Raw genomic sequence first — 24,007 nt, 5'->3', positions numbered from 1 at the left:
TGTCCATCCTGGAACTAGAGAATTCAAATTTGATGATATTTCCAGCTTAAAATACATCAATGACACTTCCAAGGATCAAGTTCATACTTCTTAAAATAGCATACAGTGACCCCTCATAATTATAGTTCTAGCCTGTGCTTCCTGTCATTCTGTTTTTCAATTTACAAATTCAAACCAACTCTCTACTCTGACACTCCAGACCTCCTCCAGAATTAAATACCTACACAGCTGATCTTTGCTTTCATTGCCTATCTTGTTTGTTTGTTTGTTCGTTCATTGGCAATACTACATACTGAATTTAGGAGCAAGCACTCTATCACTTCAGCCACATCCCCAGTCACAGTTACCTATTTCTTCAATGACCAGGAATGAACCTGGTCCCTTCTTTCTGCATTGTGGCATCCTGGACAAATTTTAGCCAGTATACTCCAGGGTTTTTTTTTTTTTTTTTACTTAATTTATGCCATTTGACTGTGAGCCCTCTAACAGGCACAGAGGCTATATCTTACCCTGTTCTGTACAGAACCTGTTATACAGGCTATACAAAACAAAACAAATTGTTTTTGTGGAGAGATTTTGTGGAGGATATTGGGATTACAGGCACACTAGAATCATGTGGACATTCTAAATAAACTGTTTCAATTAAGTTAGTTTCTAAGGTTAATATTAAGTGTGTATCAAGCCTCATCTGATGGAAGAAATTAAGGGGATTAAAGTTTTTAAATGGCATGCACGTGGGAAAATTGCACAACAGTTACATTCTTCATCTGCTTTCCCTTAGCCTTCCTTTATTCCCAGAATTTACTGTATTAAATATCTCTGATTGCTTTTTCTCTCCCCACTAATTTGCTTAAAGCAGAGGATCATATGTTACTCTTAAGTATATTTGTAGCTGCAAATAACAGTGCCCCATAAGCAATCAACATTCATTAAATGTGTTTCATACTGATAAGAATTTGATTTTTCCAGAATAAGTAGTTTTGACCTCTAGGTCTCTTTTTTTTTTTTTTTCATGAACGTAGTTTATCTTTCTTTAGTATTTTATAGCATAGAAGAAGCATTTTGAAACTTTAAGAGGTATTTAATTTGATACCAGTTTTGTTCATAGCTAAAAGACAATATTAATGACATGAAACATTACCTTTGATTTTAATATCCAGGAACTATTATAGTACATAGGAAATTCTGTTGAGTTTGTAGAATTTTAATAAAAAGAGTTTGAGTTTGTAATAATGTGTGTATTTTACAAATTACAAAAATGGACAGGATCATCTGTACTCTGCTACCCAGAGGTTGTCTACAAACTTGTATAAAAATGGTTAATTGTGCTTACTATTTGCAATCAACTGTAACAAAAGTCCCAGTGTTTATTTCTAGTGAGCTGTTTGTTTACATTTATTGAATAAAACCTAGATTGGATTTATTATAACTATGCAGCTATTCTTATGAGACTGTCACATTTAATAATTTATTTTCATTAACTTTCAGAGTAAGTGAGTCATCACATTATGATTTAGCCTTCACAGATGTGCATTTTAAGCCTGGTCAGATTCGAAGGCATTTTGTTGAGGTTCCTGAGGGTGCAACATGGGCTGGTAAGTAGACTGCTCTGTCTTGACCACTTGCTTTTATGTACATTTGGTTTCTGCAGTCATTATGTGTTACAGATACATGAACCATATTTAAATTAAATGCCAGCATTACTGAATATTTCTAGGGTTTGTCCAGGCCCCCTGTTAGGCATTTTACACAAATTATTTTGTCTAGGTCCACCATAATCCTATTAGGTAGATAGGTTCCATTATTAAAAGAATCTCTTATATTTGCCTTGGGAATTTTTGTTTTGTTTTGTTTTGTTTTTGTGTTTTGTGCTGGGGTTTAAACTGAGGTTATCAGGTTTGGTAAGCCAGCACTATTCCGCTTGAGTAACATCCCAGTCCAAAAGGACTTTAGTTTTTCTTCTTGTTTTTCAGATAGGGACTCATACTTTTTCCAAGCCAGCCTCAGACTTTAATCCCTCTACCTCTGTCACTCCAAGGCTGGGACCCTGTCATGTGCCACCATGTCCAGCTTAAGAATGCATTTTTGTACTTATATGTAAATACAGGTATATGTCTTCTGAGAATTTGTTAAAAACGAAATAATAAAATCTTACGTGTGAGACTTAGTTTGGGAAAAGCTGGTTGTCTTTATGGTTCATAATACTATCTTATGGTCATTTGACTATCTACAATCCGTCTTCTGTCACATGCAAAGCTTTCCTTAATTTATATAGCCAGGTAAAGACAAAACAATAATAAAAGATGGACGTTAGAACTACAAATTGGATATATTATATTACCTTCTGTAGCCATAACAATGGAACCTCTACAGTATTGATTTCCTTCTGAGGATTATTATGGGATACACTAGACTCCTTCCATTAGACATCTTTGGTTTTTGGTGGTGGGGCAGTACTGAGGTTTGAATTCAGGGCCTTACACTTGCCAGGCAGGTGCTCTATCACTTGAGCCATACCTCCAGCCTCATATTCTTTAAATAAAGTGTCAATATTGTCTTATAGTGATTTCACCTTACCTCCAGGTATACAGCATAGTGGACCTAAGTAGGTATGGTTCTGATGATCTTATTTTCTAGAAGCAAACAGGACACAGATAGACCAACAGAGAGAAAAGAAACTTGGAAAACTTGCCAGTAAAGGTGAATAAAATATACTGATGGAATTTAGGCAAGATAAATAGAGACTTCTACAATTATAATCCTGTTTACTTTATTGGTAATTGGTTGGTTTCAGGTAAAACCAGAGCAAAGGAGAGATTTTAAAAGGTACCTGATTAGGAGAATTATGTGTACATTTATGGACAGCTTGCTCTTTTGTAATATTTGCAGCATGGTGGTAGTTTACCATTTTATTTATTTTCTATCTTCTGTTCCAACTTCATTAATACTGTGTTGCTTTGCTTTTAAGGAAATATGTAGGTTTCACTTGAATATACTATTTTATTCTTGACACATTATTCCCTAAATAAATGGACATTATTAAAACCATTTTATGAGCATTTTAAATCTTAGCTGAAAATTTTACTTACCTTCTTGTTTTAGAAGTTACTGTCTGCTCATGTTCTTCTGAAGTATCAGCCAAGTTTGTTCTTCATGCAGTACAACTTGTGAAGCAAAGAGCATATCGAAGTCATGAATTCTACAAGTTTTGTTCCCTTCCAGAAAAAGGAACACTGACTGAAGCTTTTCCTGTCCTAGTAAGTTTAATTAATAGACTGAACTCCAAAAAGCTTTCTTTTCCTTTTTGGTGTGGGCTAAAACTAAGTATTTGTTCATGTCTAAAAGAAGTAGGAAGATAGGTAGTCTAATTAAAGTAGTTAATTAGATCCAGTATCAAGGGGGTTTTGTTTCATTTTGTTGTTGTTGGCAGTGTTGGAGGTGGAATCCAAGGCCTTGCATATGCTAGGCAAGTAGTCTATAGCTGAGCTACATCCCCAGCCAATATACATCCCTTTTTAACTCAGTTTAGTCAAAGAAAGTGCTAATCTGGTAGGTTCTGACACTACTTGATTTGGAACCTGATTTAGGTTGTTTTCCTCATATAGAATTGATTATTTCCTTATTTGAAATAAGGTCACTTAAGTTATTTTACTCATGCCTGTTAAGAATCTGTGAGGCAGAGGCTGGAGGTGTGGCTCAGATGGTACCGCTCCTGCTTGGCAGACATGAAGCCCTAAGTTCAAACCCCAGTCCCTCCAGGAAAAAAAAAAAAGAGAAAAGGATCTGTGAGGTAATGCAAATTGCTTCACATAAAAACAACTAGTCCTTCCTCTGTACAAGTTAGATGTACTAACATGCTGTCTATACTTGGTATTTTGTGTTTTTAGTTGGTTATGTAGCTTTCCCATATTGCTCATATTTCTTACTTTTACTTGTGTCCTTCTTTGTGTCGGTATTCCATAACCCATCTTTTTAAACTTTCTCATGCACAGGATCCCAGAAAACTTAATGTGAAATAGTGATAGTGTTTCTTCTCCTTTTAATTTTTATTTCTTAACGGGGAGACAGGTGCAACTGACCATGATTTCATTCTGCTTTAGTTGCCAGGAAGCTGCGAGCCCAAAATTCCACCGTGCCTATTGAATATGCCATGCAAAGTTGTAATATCTCTTCTTTTGTCATTATTCTTAATTATTTTTCTTTTGATCCTAATTTTTATTCCATTTTTTTCATCATTGAGATATTGTATATGCTTTCAAAAGCTGCATAATATCTTTTATGATACACAGTCTAGGATTATGAGTAAATAACTGTGTTTCAGTGCCTACACCTCTCTATAATAATGATTTGTCTGATATCTAGTATAAATGATAAAAAGCCCTTTGAGTTTTCTTACTACAAATAAACAACAAATTGCTGTAATATTTATATTTTGTAATTCAAGGAAAATTTTTGAGATTTATAATGTGCATAAATGTAATCCATACAATATGTATGATAATTTATTCTTATTTTTATTTGCAGGGTGGGAAAGCAATTGAATTTTGTATTGCTCGATGGTGGGCAAGTCTTAGTGATGTCAATATTGATTATACCATTTCTTTCCATGGGATAGTATGTACTGCGCCTCAGTTAAACATTGTAAGTTCTGTGACAGTTCTGCACTTTTTATTGCCATTTCTGTTACCAAGAAATAATTTCATGGTTAGATTTAAACTTTAATGGGGAAATAACCCATGGATGTGAAAATTAAAGTAGTCTTTGTTCATAGGTATATATAAAGTTTACAGTAGATACATTTATTTTATATATACCATGTGTTATTTTCTTTTACAGTTTGAGAAATTAATTTGTTAAATATCCTTTGTAGCATGCATCAGAAGGAATCAATCGTTTTGATGTTCAGTCCTCCTTAAAGTACGAAGATTTGGCTCCCTGCATAACTTTGAAGAGCTGGGTCCAAACATTACGGTATCATTAAATGTTTTAAGGGCTACAGATGTTGGATGTTGATGGGAAGGATTGCTTATACTCTTTGCAGAGTCATTGTTTGTAGTCTGTGTGAATGCTGAAGAGGAATATCTGTTTTGATTTTGCAGTTTAGGGATCTTCTCAGGTCTCTGAGAGACAGTCCAGTAGCAGTTTCTAGCCTTGCTGCTCAGCTGGCTGGCATGGTTCAAGACAGAGGGTAGTTCATCCCGTCATGATTAGTTAGGATCAGTGAACATTAGGCTTTTCATTTCTTCATATAAAATAACAAGGTATCATTCTCTTTGATTTATTTATTTTTTTTATTGTTTTATTATTCATAGAGGATACAAGACTTGGGTCATTTCTCCCCCTGCCCCCACCCCCTCCCTTACCACCCACTCCGCCGCCTCCCTCTCCCCCCTACCCCCGCAATACCAAGCAGAAACTATTTTGCCCTTATCTCTAATTTTGTTGAAGAGAGAGTATAGGCAATAATAGGAAGGAACAACGGTTTTTGCTGGTTGAGATAAGGATAGCTATACAGGGAGTTGACTCACATTAATTTCCTGTGCGTGTGTGTTACCTTCTAGGTTAATTCTTTTTGATCTAACCTTTTCTCTAGTTCCTGGTCCCCTATTCCTATTGGCCTCAGTTGCTTTTAAGGTATCTGCTTTAGTTTCTCTGCGTTAAGGGCAACAAATGCTAGCTAATTTTTTAGGTGTCTTACCTATCCTCATATCTCCCTTGTGTGCTCTCGCTTTTATCATGTGCTCAAAGTCCAATCCCCTTGTTGTGATTGCCCTTGATCTAATGTCCACATATGAGGGAGAACATACGATTTTTGGTCTTTTGGGCCAGGCTAACCTCACTCAGAATGATGTTCTCCAATTCCATCTCTCTTTGATTTATTTTGTGGATCCTGAATGAGTCGTTTTCAAAACTTGCAATACTGGCAAGTCTTATTGAATGGTAGAAACACTTCTGTCTCCCAGTCTGTGTTCTCACAAAAATCTGCATTTTAACAACTTCCATTAGATGATACTAAAAAAAATTAACTGCTGTTCTCAAAGTCAAGGTGAGGACTATAGATATGGCCCCTGACGTTCAGGAAGCAGTAGCACTACTGGTGTGGCCTGTGTCATGCCTGTGCAGTGCCACCAGCAGTTTGAATAGGAGGGTACAAAAAACCAAAAAACAGTTGCTCTTCAATACTGTTGGTGATTGTTACCCTAGTGCTAGGACTTGGTTATGTTAAGAACTGTATGCAACATTTGAAAAGTTTTTACCACAGAAAGATTATTTTTTGTAATATTTCTTACAAAATTTAAAATGTATTCTGTTTCTAGCACAATAAAGATTATATGTTAATGATTAAAATATTATAAAGTTAATAAAGATTTCAGGAATACTCATGTCACTTTTTATAGTATATTATACATTTTGTTGTTGAGAATTTTAAGTGTCATTAAGTGAACTCTTGAGTCAAATCAATTATGCAATTGCCTCATTACAGACCAGTGAGTGCAAAAACAAAACCTTTAGGATCAAGAGACGTTTTGCCAAATAATCGTCAACTTTATGAGATGGTCCTGACATATAACTTTCATCAAGTAAGTGTTTATGTAGTAAAGTTTACCCATACAATGAACCTTTGTGTTTTGTGAATCATAAAATCAAAAACCAAAGGACATTGTATATGGTATTCTGTGAAATATAATCAAGTTATTAACCCTGATTAATCAGAATATTCTTAGGAAATTATGATTCCTATATATCTAAGTACTATTTTAGTCTGAAGCCAAAGTGTAATTTTGTGGTGACCTGGCTTTTAAGCCTTAGTTTTTATACCAATCTATTTGTGCCACTTGACCAGGGGTAGTTAGAAGTCTTGGAAATGCCAAGACATGGTGGTTGTTTGCTTTTTCTGAAGGAGGTATCAGAACAGTAAAAGGTTAGAATAGCTCTTTGAAAGAATGAGCAGTAAAAGTAATTGAATCCATTGTAAAAGTTGGATGAAAGAGTTTTTTAGGATCAATGGGATTTCAATAAAACAGTTACTGAAGCACAGAATGAAAACCTTTTAATGTTAGGGAGATGATAGATTTCAGAGAACTGTTAGATTTCAGTTCTATAAAGCAGTTAGGGGTTCTCAAGAATATATATTGCTTTATTAATGAATATCCATAGCTAGGTATGTATTTTTAAATTTATAAAAGAAAAGTCCATTTAATTAGTGCCAAAACAGATGTCCTCCATTTAAAAAAAAATTTTAGAAGCATTTTGAATATTTATTAATGAAAGTCTATGTCTATAATCATATTAATCTGCACTAGAAAACTACATCAAGTAATCATTCTTACTTTTTTATAGCCCAAGAGTGGAGAAGTAACTCCAAGCTGCCCACTTCTTTGTGAATTGTTATACGAATCAGAATTCGACAGCCAATTATGGATTATTTTTGACCAGAACAAAAGACAGATGGGTTCAGGCGATGCTTATCCACATCAGGTATAAAATTGGCAGTGAACGTTTAGAATCAACAGAAGCTATTTCATGAATGAATGAATCCCTGACTTCTACTTATTGTAAAATATTCATATTTTTAAAGAGACTATAATTTTGTATTTAGTATTTACACAAACTATGAGAAGCTTCCTTGTTTATTGTGGTTGTTGACATAGGTTGTAGACTATGACAACTTTTCTGCCGTTAGTGGGAGACAAGGATTATGCTTGCAAGACAATGGCCAGCATTATTTTTTTTTTCCTGATGGGATTGAACCCAGAGATGTGCATGCTAAATATGTACTCTACCACAGAGCTACAACCCCCAGCCCAATGTAGTTGTTTGTTATAGCAGTTCTCCCTCCTACACACTGCTTCTACCTATCTGAAGGTGGATGGCAAATCATCTGAGATATGTGAGTACCTCAAATGATTCCCAGGGCTGAGTGGAATAAAGAGAGCATTAAAGCAGTGATCATGTGGCTTCAGGTCATTAGTTCTTTCATAGCTACTTCATTTAGCAACTGTATATTGAGCACTTAGTACATGGCAGGCATTTTGGTTTGGGCTGTCATATTGAAGGGAAAAATATCTTTTAATCATAAAACCTACAGAAATTTCATCCTTGATTGAAATTTCATGTGGAGAAAAGCTTCTTATAACATTTGTAATTTTATGTTGAATAATGAAAATAATTGATGGAGGTTTTTGCAGTTAGTCATTCAAGGAATGTTGATACCTTTTTTCCTCAAAGCAGCAGTTTCATCTCAGTGCAGTGGATTTCTGGCAGTGCCATTACTTTGGTTACTTTTTAAACCTTCTCAGAAGAAACTACGAATGCAGCATCCCACCTAAAGCAGCATGTTAGCCAGGTGGAGCATAAGTAGCTTTATATTCCTTCATCTCCATTGGCTTCCTGTTTTTCCTGCTTGCAATAAAGGGGTATGACATTTTGGTTATAAGGTAAAGATTACCAGAAGTGAACATGCATACATACACACATGTATTTGTCTTAGATATTCCCTGATTTTGCTGACTTTTTGACTTTTTGTACATGTCTCTGAGAACCCATGAGCTGATCTTGCAGCAGTAGTTTTTGTTGGTCTTGAGGAGACAACTGATTATGTAAGAATATGGGAATACTCTGTTGTGGAAAGAGTGAGGGCTTTAGAGTCACACCTGACTTTAGTTCCCGGTGTGTCCTTGGGTGAGCCATTTCGTTTCCTTGATCCTGTCTGCTAACCAGCACATTAGGACCTAGTATGTAGACACATGTATGTAGGCCAACTTGCACTGTCCCTCACACCTTGTGATTACTCTGTAAATGGAACTGTTTCTCTTTATCCTCTTACTGTCATTTCAGTTATCCTTAGCTAAACTTACTTTTCCCAAATGTTGTTTTTCTTTTTTAGTATTCTTTGAAATTGGAGAAAGGAGATTATACAATTCGACTACAGATTCGTCATGAGCAAATCAGTGATTTGGAGCGTCTTAAAGATCTTCCATTTATTGTTTCTCATAGGTTATCTAATACCTTGAGCTTAGATATTCATGAAAATCATAGCCTCGCACTTCTAGGAAAGAAGAAAGCAAGCAATTTGACATTACCACCCAAGTATAACCAGCCATTCTTTGTCACTTCCTTACCTGATGATAAGTAAGTGATGATGTTGCTGATTCAGAATGCCTATCTTGTACCCTTATGGTCTTTCTAATGTGAGTCCATTACATTAGGTCCATTTTATAGTACGTTGTCGTTTATCATTTTAGGCTAAAGTTATTTCTCCATTTGATTTTTTTGAAATCTTAGCAATGGGAGTTATTTCAGTACGGAATTTTTTTTGATGGTTTTTCCCTTAATTATCTTTGTGAAACTTTCTCTTCTGTTGCTTTCTTCCCCTCTTTAATTCTCTTATTAGAATACCCAAAGGGGCAGGACCTGGATGCTACCTTGCAGGATCCTTAACATTGTCAAAGACTGAACTTGGCAAGAAAGCTGTAAGTATTAGCTATTTTACACTGAAAGTACCTATTCAAAATTTTCCATTTTTTTGAGGATGGGAATTAATTTCACATTTCAGAATGGGTAAAAGAAGCTATTCACGGGGTGGGCAGCACAGGGCAGGGATTAATTGTTTTCATTTTTTTCTTTAGATACTAGTGAAGGTGAATTAATTCTTGGTTGTCTTTTAAAATGTGTCATGTTTTTTAAATGTTTAATGTTCTTTTTTAAAAGCCTACCTCAGTGGCTAATATACTTTAGCTTTCTTGTAAAACATGTAGATCCAAATCATACTTGGCTTAAGTAAATGGGATGTTTAAAACTAGAGCATCGTGTAGAATTTTGACGAATGAAATATTATGGATATGGGGAAAAGTTAGCTTCTCCTGGGTTGTTTCTGAAAACCAATAGGAACCATTAATACTAATGAGCAATGCTTTTCACACTTGTGCAGACCTTTCTCTTATTGGAATCTTATATAATTGTATAGAAAAATATGAAGTATTTATTTTAGCATTGCCTTTTATAGTTTTGAAATTCTGCTTTTTGTTATAAATGCTTTTCTGGTTGTAATGGTTTAGAGATACATGTTACAACTTTATGTATAGGTACCTGTGTTAGTTTTTCCATCTGTGTTTTCATTACAAATTTATTGTGAGAATGGTATTTACATAGATTTGTCACCTTTTGTCATAGTGTCATTTTAGCTTAATACCAGTAACAGTTGTCATTCATACAGTTTTGCATTTCTTTTTAGCATTCATTCGTATAAAACTAAGTAAGTCTACTTCCTAATGCTGGAATCTATAAATGCTGCTATCAAAATGAGTTGTTCTTATACATCCTGAAAATTAGATTTACTTCTTGTCACTGTTGAACTAAGGCCATTTATTGACTGTCATTGAAACATAATTTGGGAATTTTGTGCTTAGAAAAAGTTGTTCACCTTGACATTTCTTGAATCTCTTTTCAGTTGAGACCTTAACACATACATACTTCAGTGTAATTTGAAGTAAATCAGTAATTAATATTGAAATTTATACATGTACTGATTTTAGAAATACTAGTAGTCTGTTTTGTACATTACTTTCATAGGAAGCATAGCTGCAGCTATGAATTTTTCACTCAGATGACTCTTTGCAAGAGTCTACTTCTTGTGAAAAGTATAACAGAAAATGATTGTTGATAAAAGTATGGTTTTAGCTATTCAGAATTAGTGGGCTGTATTGTTGCAGAGGCAATTGTGAAATTAAATTTTAAGTGTGTGGGATTGACTATAGTTAGTTGACTATAGTTAGAAATGTAGACTTTACAACAAGAGCCAATAACCTAAAGCTATTGAGTTTATTATAATTTCTATTGTATGGTTTATTTAGTCTTTCCTTAGTATGTTTCCTATGTTTTTGGTAGTTGGTAAGGTAACTGTTAATTTTGCTTCTTTTGGACTTTCCCAGTAACCCTAAGTGATTCTTTTTATAACAACGCATAGGCTTGTATGGTGGTCATGAAATCCTTTAAAATCAGACTCTGCAGACTGTCAACTAAATTTAATGTTTTAAAAAATGTTTTCATAATTAATGGGGTTTGATCACTATTTTAGATAAAAAAAAACCTGGAAAAAATTGGCCTTAGAATAACATTTGAGTATATTTCTATTTTTAAAAAATGATGTGGCAGTGTTGCTTTCTTTAAAAGCATGCCATGTTGATCACAGACCTGACCTTTCTAAGTACTGTGACACATACCGGTGGATTGTAAATTGGAGGAAAATTAGACAGAGGTGGTGTCTCCATCCTGTGTAGATTATGCATGTTTTCTTACAGAATGTCGTTCTAACTCCCAGGGGCAGTCTGCAGCAAAACGACAAGGAAAATTTAAAAAGGTACTGATTGTCAGTTCTTAAAAACAATGTCTTAAAGCCTTATTTACATATTAGTTAAACTTTTTTTCTGTCACTATTTTAAATCTTTTTTTTAAAAAAAAAATCTCTCCCCTTAGTTTCCTTTCTTTACATTCTACAGTATAGTGCTCTTAGTTAAACTACAAGCAATGTTGACATACTGATTTTCTAAAGGTTTTTTTAGCGATAAACTGCTGGAAGACCTTTGCTTTTTCCTATGTGTATAAAAAAAATTTAATGCTATTCATTTCTTGCTCCAGATATGATATCAAGTAGTAAAATTTGAAGTCTTATCTATATAAAAGCCCCTTAAAGAGATGAATATGATAGCCAGGGAGGCCAAAGCAATTAGTTATTTTTTATATATCTAAAAGCATTTTTATATTAGATGATTTGATTAATGAAATATTTAAACATTTTAAAGTGAAGTTTATTCTGTACTCTTGCATCTGTCCTAGTTCTGGGAAGGCAGGGACAAAAAGAGAGATAGAGAGTGCACACACAATGGAGATAGCAGGAACAGAAATACAAATTTTTGTTGTTGTATTTTTGTTGGCCAAAAATTAAAATGTAAGCTAGGAGCACAAACAGATTTTAAAATCTGCAAGTGGTGTGTTTGTTTTCCCTGCAGTAGTAATGTTATATGATCTTTATTGACTGCTGGGGCCAAATTTGACAAAAAAGAATATTGTGCTTTCAAGTATATTGTCGAGAAGGGAACACACACTTGACAAAGATCCAGTAGCTCTCTAGTAGGATCCCTTATATCATTTGGCATTTCAGTGATTTTTTTTTTTAAGTGAGAAGTATTAGCAGTGAGAGGATCCAGTCATGTTTTAAGATACAAAGAAAAGATAACTTTATGTTTCTTAATTTACAGCGATATGAACTAAGGATCACCATTTTATAGTAGCTAAAATCCTTTATTAAAATGTCTTCTGAAATATTCGTATATTATGTAATGAAAAAACACTTTGTTCAAACAAAATACACACTATGAATCATCTTTCCAGATAAACACTATTTTTCAACAGGATGTTTTGACCCATTTGGGGACTATGTAAATTCATTTACTGGAACATAACCAACATTTACAAAACATCATTTTATGTATCCAGTGTGCATCTTTGGATTGTTGTGAAAATAGTTTGAAAGTCACTGCTTGGAGAACAGGGTAAAAGTGTTTTAGGAACTTGTTAAAAAATAGAAAACACATATCACTGAAGTCATAGGCAATGTTTTTACTTCCTATTGTATATTTTAGTTGATCTTTTCAGAGTTTTGCTGGATTTTGTTTGAACTACTTGTTGTAAAGTTTTGTATAAAGAACTTAGCTGCTGGTAGAGTTTTCTCTGCCCATTCCTTCTTATCTTCAGTGCAAGTACATAATAAAGCTCTTATTTAAAAAAAAAACAGGCAAGTTACAAAGAAAAATACATATCTGTAATATGAAAGAATTTATTTTTTTTAGAAGACCATAAATACCATCCAACTATATTAATCTTTAAAATAGTTTAAAAAGTTTGTATAAAGCTTTTAAATTTTTGAATTTATAGTTAATAATTTAAGAATTAAGGAAATTGTAGTTTTTCAGTCAGAATTTAAATGATAAATTAAACAATTGCCCAAAGAGTAGTTACTGGTTTGGCAAATAAGTTTGACTTTCTGAATAATATTGTTCAATCTGAACACTATTGAAATGCTTTCTGAGTAGTTGGAATAATCTTTTTAAACTTACTGCTAGGTATCTACTATGGAGAACTATTTTTAGTTTTTCTGCTACAGCATTCTTCTTGACTTTCTTTTTAAATCATAATCAAGATTTCTCAAGATTTGAGGTACAAAATTAATTCTATTAAGTTGACCCTGCAGTAAGTCCTGGAGAAGTGAGTTGAAAAAATATTTATTGAAAGAAGAACATGTATTCATAATACTGCAAAGGAAAAACAATTCCAGTTTTCTTTGTGATAGTGGGGATTGAACTCAGGGCCTCGTGTTTGCAAAGCATATACTCTACCACGTGAGCCATGCATGTAGTTCCATTTTTCTTTTGATTAGGGCTTAAGATTTCCAGATTTATAATTATTAATACAAAAATTCTTGCCCTGAAGTATTTTATAGTATTGTACTAACATTTGTATTCTGATTATAAAGTCTTAATTTTGTTTTCCTAAGATAATTCATCATAAACTTTTCTTCCCTTTTATATCTTTCATGATTGTTTAAGTTTGCTAGAGTATGATTTCTTCCTATTTGTATAGGTCTTTGTTAGTCATTTATTATGAATTAATTTTAATGGATTGTTCATTTTAAATTCAATTATTTTCTATCTCCTGTACTAAAACAATAATAGCAAATGCCTTACCTCTGACAATCAGGAGAAATTGCCTCACAACACACAGGCTTCCTATCCAGAAATGTCACACCTCTTCATAGCCTGGGAAACTAAGGGAGGGTTGCATTGCTGTTAGAATGAATAGAGACTGCCAGGCAAATGCTGTTCACATTCTAACACACTGTATGATAAAGCGCTTTATTCCAAAGAGAATAGCACTATATTAGCAGAAAGTAAATAGTCCATTTATACCTGTACTTCCTAGATGGCTGTCTGTGTCAAAAACTTGACATAAAAGCAGCCTGTTGTGGTAAGAACTGATGGGTTATTGGCTCATATTTTGCAAACACCTTACTTTGGCTTTGCCCAGGGAAGTGTGCCCCTCTCCCCAGGCGAGTGATCTTCCAGAAAGAGAGTAGAAGGATGTGTGGCAGGTTCCTGAATGAACTTGTTCAAGCAGTAGACCTGCTTCTGTTCCCAGTTTCAAGCCTCACAGAAGCTTTTATTTGCAAGCATCAGTTCCCTGGCCTCAGAGGGAGAGTGTGCCAATGGGCTATAGACGAATTTGTATGGACAACTCGTGTCAATGTGGTTTTCGGTGCTGTACATGAGTCATGAGGAGATAGTAGTAATTGTTTTGTGTTGAAATAGTATGAGAATGACAGCAGTTTTTCCTATTTAATGTTATATCATTTTATACCCCAACATTGAATTTGAGAACATTCTTAAAATGGACTACCTGGGGGGAAGGGTCTTAACAGTACTACTTTTGACTCAACTTATGTGAAGTTTTTCCTAAAATACTCTAATGAGAACTGTAAAAGTCTTTTTGGTAACATGTGTTAATGAAAATGAATATAATGTTTTAATTTAGCATCATTTAATATAATCCTAGAGAACACTGACTTAGTAATGATTTTATTAAGGGCAACTATTGTTGCAAAAAAAATCAAACAAATCTAACATGATTTCACTTCCCAAACAATACGCACTGCTTTTATAAGAAAAGACTTAGGTGCTAGGAAATAAATGAAATTTTGAGAAGCAAAACTTCTCAAAAGAAGTATGGATTTGTTTTCTCCCTCTGTCTCTTTCTTCATTGGTCTTTACCCCAACCATGCAAGGACATTGTTCTTGCCAAGGTTATCAGCAGACTCCTTACTGCCAAGTTTTCTGGTCACCTCCTTCCCCATCTTACTACCTTCCCTGTCATTCACCACCTCTCAGCTGTGTTGGCAGTTAATGGCTCTTTTCTTCATGGTGCTTTTTTCCTCAAGGATTCCATAATATCAAACTCTCTTTGCTTTCTGTCTTTCTCACTCACAGAGCATTTAGATAACAAAATACCTTGAGCCAAGTCCAGAACTTACTCTTTCCCCATCTCCCATCCCTGTTGGTCTTACTCATCCCATAGTTTTAAGCCCTCAGTAATCATTGTTGGTTCTGTCTTCAAAGAGTATTTCAAATCTATTCATTTTCTTCTATTTTGACAACCTGTTCTCTAGTCCAAAGCAGTTCAGGGTTTCCTAGATTTATTTCCAAATTTGTTTTCCTGCTTCTGCTTTTGCATTCTATAATCCATTCTCCAAATATTATCAAGAGTTAAAAAGCAAACTAAAGTTTTAATCCATAATAGAATTCAGCCATTAAAAAGCAAGTCTTTAATCACTACCTTACAAAAAAACTTTTTGGTAGGCTTCTTTGTATTCTTAAATATATGTATTTGCCAGTCTGTCAAGCCCTACTTGCTATGACTACTGCCCACTTTCTCAGTACATACAACTCTGCTATGTTTGCCATATACTAAGTTCAGTAGCTGCTCATTTTAGCCTTCAGATGTTGATTTCTGAACTGGATAGGTGGCTTCCACTCTTCAGTTGGGGCTATTTAGGTTCATTTAGATTCATTCATATAAGTTGTTTTGGTCCATTTAGCTTTCCTTAACTACTGCCTTTGCATTAGTTTTCCCCACCTTAGCTAAGAGTCACTGTTTATCCTTTTATCCATTTTATTTTCTTCATGTCATATCATGTCACCATTAGAAATTATTTATTTACTTGTACATGTATTGTCAGACTTCCCCAATTCTAATGTGTGGCTGTGAGAGCAGGAAAGGCCCTTGTCTGTTGTGTTCTTTTGTTAGAGTACTACCTTGCATATGGTGGGAGCTCAGCAAGTCCTATCAATTGAGCAAAGCAGTAAATGTCTCCCTAAATTCACTTACAAACTAGGATCTTTTCTATTTTTAGTTATAACTTATTTCCTCCCTTGCTCAGAATTAAAATGTGAAAGGTCAATGTACTTTTTTCTTTAGTCTGTCAAATAAAGATAATACCAAATACACTCAAATGGAGAAAAATTTGTTCTTACTTCCTTTATTTTAAAGGAATAGATGCATCAGCACTCTCAAGTTTGGGAAAAATTACAGTGGTTCCAGATTGGCATTTTTGATGTTTTATGACCCTTAAAACTGGAATATAATGTAGCACCCTCAGGTGCAACCCCTGTTACATGATACTCAGCTATTGAAGATGATTTTAAAGTAAAATTAAGCATATTCATCTAAGAATATCTTTTCATTTTCTATAGGATGTGATCCCTGTTCATTATTACTTAATACCTCCTCCGACAAAGACTAAGAATGGCAGCAAAGATAAAGAAAAAGATTCAGAAAAAGAGAAAGATTTAAAAGAAGAGTTTACTGAAGCATTACGAGACCTTAAAATTCAGTGGATGACAAAGTAGGTTTTTGAGTAAATTTTTATCTTCTAAATCTTGACTATTATTTTTCCAGCTATAATAATAATGTGTAAATATCCATAGACTATTCAGTGGGTAGTAGGATTACAGATGTTTTTTAATTTTTCTTGTATTTTTATAATTATCTTTTATAAAGTATTTAAATTTTTATCACTAATTCTAATTTGCTCTTGAGAATTTTATTGGAGGGTACAGGAAAGAAAAATAACTTTTTCCTGTTCTCCATTGTCCTTTTATTATTTTTCTCTGGATGCACATGTAGCAGTGTGAATGATAATATGTCCTGGCCCAATTAATTTTTAGGTCTGAGCATTTCTTGTGTCATTTAATAGTTCTTTAAAGTACCTTGTTGTGTTTTACACTTTTAATTTTTTTGAGACAATTTCATTATGTAGCCTAGAGTGGCCTCAAACTCATGATCCGGGTCCTGCCTCAGCATCCCACATACTGGGGTTACAGGTGGGTGTTAGAACAGCTGGTTCTCAATTACCATTTTTCAGTGACTATGTAGTTCATGGTCCTATGACTGCAATATAATCTGTTTAAACATTTTATTTGGAATATGTGTTTGTAGATTTTCTTTATAATGATGTGTGAACATTTTTTATACATTAAAATTTTTTAAACTTCTATCATAGTCAAATTACGAAATTAAATATTAACTTTTAAAAGTCATCTTTATATTTTGCCAAATCACTTTCCAGTGAAAATATAATTTATATAGCTATGTATGTATGTTACTACAGGATGGGGGGGAAAAAAAAAGATCACTGCTTCAAATTGCATTTCTTTAATTATTAAAATAGAGCTTTTTAAATGTTACATATTGTTTTATTCTCTCAACTGAAAATTTGAACATGCTCTTTGCTCATTTTTCTGTTAGTACAATTTAAACCTTTGTCCTATAATGATACACAAATTAATTCAAAATGTATCAAAGAGCTAAATTTGACAGCTAAAACTATACAACTTGTTGATGAAGACATGGTAATAAATCTTCATGAGCTTGGATTAGGCAAAGCATTCTTAGTTAAGATACCAAAAGCACATGTAACAAAATGTAAAGTACATATTTGGACTTTATCAAAATTTTAAACTTTTGTGCCTCAAAGTATGGCATCAAAAAATTAAAATATTTATAAGTTATAAGTCTCTAAGAAACTTGTATCCAGAATATGTAAAGAATTATAGCTGGGTAGTAAAAAGACAAATGACACAATTTTTTAAATGGGCAAAGAGACTGAATAGACATTTGTACAAAGAAGATATATAATCAGACAATAAGCACATGAAAATATGTCAGCACCCTTGATTTTCAGGGAAATGCACATCAGAACCACAGTGAATACTGCTCTATACCCAGGTAGAATGACTAGAATAAAAAAGCCTAGTAATAACACATTCTGATAAGTATTTGGAGAAGTCAGAACCCACTGACACTGTTGATGGCATGTAAAATGTTGCAGCTTCTTTGAAAAGTAATCTGGCAGTGTTGCCAGCAATTCCATTCCCAATACATGCTGAAGAAAAATAAAAACCTATATTCACACAGATATTTGTGCATGAAAGTATGCCCTCAGCATTATTCATAAATGGCCAAAAAAGACAGACAACCCAAATGTTCATCAACTGATACATGATAAATAAAATGTCATATATCTATACACTGGAAGACTGTTCAGACAGAAAAAGGGTTGGTACATGGTACATGAAGGGATGAACCTTGAAGACAGAGTGCCAAGTAACAGTAGCCAAAATTATGTGATCCCATCCATGATATAAGTCTGAACAGGGAGATCTTCACAGAAAGAAGTAGGTTAATGTTGCTTAGGGTTCGAGAGGCTGGGGTACTGGGGAGGGTTGTAAGTTAAAGGATAAGGAGGTTTCTTTTTTGTTTTGATGAATTTTTTTTTTAATCACTTGGATGAGGCTTTATTGGGACACAGGCTGCATCACCAGGGGGATATACACAGTGTAGAGGAGGGAGGTCTCCCTGTGCTGACCCAAGGAGGGTTGTGATGAAAATGTTTTCAAGCTGACCATTAATTACACATATCTGTTAATAAACTATAACCATTGAAATGTACACTTAAATTGGGTAAATTGTATAAGGTGTGAAATATCTCAAATTTGTTTTTAAAAAGCAAAATTGGAAATCTTTTGTAACACAGGCAAGAGTAATAAATTTGAGGCAAGTGATATTAGAGAACTAAATACATTATTCACAAGACCAAACAAGTGTGGTGAAGAAGAGAAAATTGAAAAGGATGTCATTGCCTCTATAGGTGTTTTAGAAGAAACAAAGAACTAGTAGAGATCCCTTGTAAAATTGATGAAGCTCTGAACTATTTTTTGTTTAAAAAAAACAAAAAGCAAAAACACTCTGCATAATTGAGCTGCAGTAGATTTAAGTAGAAAGTGAAATTGTTGGATTTGCTCTTATAAAATTGTTGAAAGGGAAAAAGAAATAACTTGAATGAATTATTCTTTCTATTAAGAACTAATTTGCCTCCTTTTATTGTCTATAAAACTAAATTTTGTTGTCCTTAAAATTCATTATCAAAATCTCCATTTACTGTGTTTTTTACACTATTTCTATAAATTTGAATATTTTAAGTGAATTTACTGTAGGTAGCCTGTCTGGTGCTAGTTATTATTTACTGCTTGGGTATCAATTTGGTTTGTTTTCATCCTAATACATACAATCAAGAAGAATTGACAGAGTTTTACTCAGTCTCCCATTTAAGAACAAAACTTCACTCAAGACTTTGGAATTTTCTTCATAGAGGTCTTAGACATTTCTAGAGCTTTTAGTCTTTCTTGCTATTTGTAAATGTTTTTGGTCCTTTTAAATACGAATGTGTTTTTCCTCATTTTTAATAAATCTTGTTATAGCTGATATGTAAGAAAGCTACTAATGCTTATTCTTATCTGGACATCTTATATTGCACTCTTAATTGACATAATTTTGTTGATGTTCTGGGTCAGCATTTATTCTACCTGAAAATAGTAATAATCTTTGTCAATGGTTATACTTACATTTCAAACTAATGCCTTACTCTGAAACAATATTTAGAACTTCTAAACAATGTTAAATAATACAGATGATAAAAGTTTTCTTTTAAAAAGAAAATAGTAAATGTTTCTCTCTTTCTTACACACGCAGGCTGGATTCTAGTGACATTTATAATGAATTGAAAGAAACATATCCTACATATCTTCCTCTGTATGTTGCACGGCTACATCAATTAGATGCTGAAAAGGTTGGTTGTGTTCACTTCTTAAATCTTATGTTTATAGTATTAAATAAGGTTCGTATTTTCAATAAAGGTGCATCTTTATCTTTGTTTTCTGTTCTTGCCAGTTGAAAACATGTTTCCTAATATTGAATGTTCCATTTAACTAATTACAGAACCTACCTGCTATTATGAGTTTAGTAATAGTGATGGAATAATTAATGCTATGTGCTATGAATGTATGTACTTAGTAATTGCTTGGTCAGTGAGAATAGTAGTAGAGAAGAGCCTACGGATTGCTTTGGCCTTAACCTGAAGGGGAAGGAGGACTAGATCTTGGTCCTGGTCAGTTGGAACTCTTAACACCTCCACTGAAAGAATTTCCTCTTTGAATTAACTTTGTTAGTGATTTGTTAGGAATTAGACTTAGTTCTAGACTATCTTAAAATAGGCCAGCTCTCATTATTAATCATGGCAGTAGGAAGGTGCCAGCCATAATCAGTTAAAATCATGAAGAGTTTTGAGTAAACTAGTCTGGAGTGTTTAAAGGAGACTGTTTAAAAAGACTTTGACAAAACAAGCCATCTGCTGAGAATGCTATGGTAATAGATTTTTATTATAATATGATTTAATCTCATTTTTTAGTTTTTAATGATGAGTTAGAAAGAATTTCTTCAGCGAAGGCTTTTTTTTTAACTTCTGTTTTCATGTGGCATGAAATAGTATAACACATCTCTGAAATCATAATATGCAGAAAAGGAGTTTCCTTTGTAAAAAATAAAACTACATTTTTAGGAACTTTATTTAGTTTGTGGAACTACAGCAGGATGTGTAAGTTAGGTATTTTCATATCTGACCTCAAACTTTCCATAAATGCTAGCAATTTCAAAGATCGTGTTAGGAGAAAGCATGGAGCCCTGGGCTGCCAGGAGGTGACATGGTCCCTTCACACTGCAGTTGCCCCTCTTGTGATTAAGATGACAGAAAGGAAAATGCTATCGTATACTAATGGATGAATATTTTTTTCCTCCTCAGGAGCGAATGAAAAGACTTACTGAAATTGTCGAAGCTGCAAATGCTGTTATTTCTCACATAGACCAAACGGCTCTAGCAGTTTATATTGCAATGAAGACTGACCCTCGGCCCGATGCAGCTACTATAAAAAAGTACCTAACCAGTAAATAGTCTTTCTTGCATCTCATTTCTTAGTTACTTGTATAGAAATTAGGGACTAATGTTACTGAGGACATTTTTTTCTGATGTTTGTTATATCCTTGGGTATTTCCAAGATTTGAATATACCGTCTTAGACATTTTACTATCATTTTCTTCCATCCTTTAAAACTCAGCCCAAGAACGAAGTTTGCTTTCTCTACCATTAGGTACTGTTAAGGTGGAGAGGGAGTCAAGTAGTTTTGACACTTGGGGATTTATGTGAACTGGACAGAGAGAAGGCAAAAGCATAGCTCCTTATGGAGTTAATTTTAAATTAGTTCCTGATCAATAGTATGAAAAGTGTGAAATCTAATTGTTATTACCTCATAAAATAAATAATAAAAAATAAAATTAGGTTAAAAACTGTTATGTGGAAACTTTAGTTTTATGAAACTAAAGACGGAAAGGGAAGAATTTCTAGTTTAGCCTTTATAAAGTCTAATATTATATGTATATGTGGAAGCTTTGGTGTGGTGAAGTTTGATCACTTTCGCCCTCTGTGAACGTCTACCATCACCTTGTGGGAGCTCTCTCAGTATCAGTTTTTCTTCTATCACTATGATTTATTATCCACATATGGGTCATTAACTTGCAAGGATAGAAATACCAAAACTGCCTTGCAAGAACTATAATTTTCCTTTAAAAATCCATCTGCTTCAGAGAGAACTTTTTTCTGCATAAAGAACTTGGACTCAAAACTTCTAGAACTCTTGGCATTACATTACTCATATTTATGACATGATCTGATGAATTTTACAAGCAGTCACTTCCAAGTGTAATTAAAATTTGTATAAAATTGGTTGTTTGGCCATGGTTAGTATCCTTTCATATTTTCCAAAGGAATAATTTCAAAGCACTGCCATTTTGTGTTACGATTGCTAAATTTTATAATAGAAAGTGTAGCTGCCATTTACTAAGTGTGGATTATATGGGAATGATGGTTTTATTTATTTATTTTTTAATTTTATTATTCATATGTGCATACAAGGCTTGGGTCATTTCTCTCCCCTTCCCACCCCCTCCCTTACCACCCACTCCACCCCCTCCCTCTCCCCCCCCACCCCCTCAACACCCAGCATAAACTGTTTTGCCCTTATCTCTAATTTTGTTGAAGAGAGAGTATAGGCAATAATAGGAAGGAACAAGTGTTCCTGGTTGAGATAAGGATAGCTATACAGGGAGTTGACTCACATTCATTTCCCGTGAGTGTGTGTTACCTTCTAGGTTAATTCTTTTTGATCTCACCTTTTCTCTAGTTCCTGGTCCCCTTTTCCTATTGGCCTCAGTTGCTTCTAAGGTATCTGCTTTAGTTTCTCTGCGTTAAGGGCAACAAATGCTAGCTAATTTCTTAGGTGTCTTACCTATCCTCATATCTCCCTTGTGTGCTCTCGCTTTTATCATGTGGTCAAAGTCCAATCCCCTTGTTGTGTTTGCCCTTGATCTAATGTCCACATATGGGGGAGAACATATGATTTTTGGTCTTTTGGGCCAGGCTAACCTCACTCAGAATGATGTTCTCCAATTCCATCCATTTACCAGCTAATGATAACATTTCGTTCTTCTTCATGGCTGCATAAAATTCCATTGTGTATAGATACCACATTTTCTTAATCCATTCGTCAGTGGTGGGGCATCTTGGCTGTTTCCATAACTTGGCTATTGTGAATAGTGCCGCAATAAACATGGGTGTGCAGGTGCCTCTGGAGTAACCTGTGTCACAGTCTTTTGGGTATATCCCCAAGAGTGGTAGGGAATGATGGTTTTAAATGTGTTGTCTCACCTGCATTTAAACAATGTGTAAAGCGCGACTTTTTCACCCCACCCTTACTGAAGAGGAAAGCAAAGCTCACAGAGATTGGATGGCTTGACTCTGGTTCTGTACTAGGAGGTGGGAAGGCGAGCATTCAGGCTAGGTCTGACTCCAAACCCTGTGTCCTTTCATTTCTCCTCACATTCTGGCCCTCTTCCTAAGAAGATGAGCATGACTCTTGTTTTTTCTTCTACCTTTTGGTTTAAATTGGTATATGTTAGTTGAACATAAATTTCATTATGACATTTCTACACATGCATGCAGTGTACTTTGATCATGTTCACCTTCCCATTGTTCTCTCTTCTTCCCCTTCCTCTGCCCCCTTCCCTTTCCTTACTACATCTCTTGTATTCCTGTTCTATTTTCATGACCTCATTTTTGTTTTTGTTTTTCTCCCTAACTTCCACAGGAGAAAAAAAGTGATATTTATCTTAACAGGACTGGCTTATTTCACTTAACACGATGATCTCCAGTTCCATTCATTTTCCAGCAGACACATAATTTCAGCTTTCTTTTTTTTTTGTCGTTATTCATTTATTCTTATGCGCATACATTGTTTGGCCATTTCTCCACCTTGCTCCCCACCCCTTTCTTCTCCCCCCCCCAGGCCCCTCTTCCAGGCAAAACCTGTTCTGCCCTTTTCTCCAATTTTGTGGAGGAGAAGATATAAGCAATAATAAGAAAGACAAAGCATTTTTGCTAGTTGAGATAAGGATAGCTGTACAGAGAGATTCCTAGCATTGCTTCCATGCACAAGTGTGTTACAACCCGAATTGATTCCTACCACACCTCTTCACTACTTCCCAGTCACCTTCTCATATTGACCTCTGTCATATTAAGGTTACTGTATTAGCTCTTCGCAGTGGAGACATCAAACATTTTCAAGTTTTGGGTTTCCTACCTATCCCCATTCCTACCATATGTACTCTCCCCTTAGCACGTGACCCAAGTCCTACAACATTACTGCATTTGCCCTAGGTTAAAGTCTGCATATGAGGGAGAATACACGATTTTGGTCTTCTGAGCCTGGCTAACCTCGCTCAGAATGATGTTCTCCAGTTCCATCCATTTACTTGCGAATGATAAGATTTCATTCTTCATGGCTGAGTAAAATTCCATTGTGTACAAGTACCACATTTTCTTGATCCATTTGTCAGTAGTGGGGCATCTTGGCTGTTTCCATAACTTGGCTATTGTGAATAGTGCTGCAATAAACATGGGTTGCAGGTGCTTTTGGAGTAACCTGAGTCACATTCCTTTGGGTATATCCCCAGG

The 24,007-nt window shown here is 34.4% G+C and overlaps 1 protein-coding gene across 3 annotated transcripts in view; it reads left to right on the top strand.

The window, feature by feature from the left end:
* Positions 1-24,007, top strand: part of Tpp2 (tripeptidyl peptidase 2) — a 74,508-nt gene that overhangs the window by 37,408 nt on the left and 13,093 nt on the right. Inside the window, exons 16-27 of one of the 3 annotated variants that reach the window (XM_074043028.1) lie at positions 1,489-1,595; positions 3,103-3,257; positions 4,525-4,641; positions 4,871-4,971; positions 6,485-6,581; positions 7,342-7,479; positions 8,888-9,132; positions 9,395-9,473; positions 11,321-11,359; positions 16,302-16,453; positions 19,639-19,735; positions 20,744-20,874. In XM_074043028.1, coding sequence (XP_073899129.1) covers positions 1,489-1,595; positions 3,103-3,257; positions 4,525-4,641; positions 4,871-4,971; positions 6,485-6,581; positions 7,342-7,479; positions 8,888-9,132; positions 9,395-9,473; positions 11,321-11,359; positions 16,302-16,453; positions 19,639-19,735; positions 20,744-20,874 — 1,458 coding nt within the window. Of the gene's footprint in view, positions 1-1,488; positions 1,596-3,102; positions 3,258-4,524; positions 4,642-4,870; positions 4,972-6,484; positions 6,582-7,341; positions 7,480-8,887; positions 9,133-9,394; positions 9,474-11,320; positions 11,360-16,301; positions 16,454-19,638; positions 19,736-20,743; positions 20,886-24,007 lie in introns of all 3 variants that reach the window. The other 2 variants (XM_074043029.1, XM_020175284.2) reach the window with 2 other exon arrangements.

This window comes from Castor canadensis, chromosome 10 (assembly GCF_047511655.1).
Source record: "Castor canadensis chromosome 10, mCasCan1.hap1v2, whole genome shotgun sequence".
Taxonomy (NCBI): Eukaryota; Metazoa; Chordata; class Mammalia; order Rodentia; family Castoridae; genus Castor; species Castor canadensis.
Note: the sequence above shows the minus strand (reverse complement) of the source record. Positions and strands in the feature narration are given on the sequence as shown.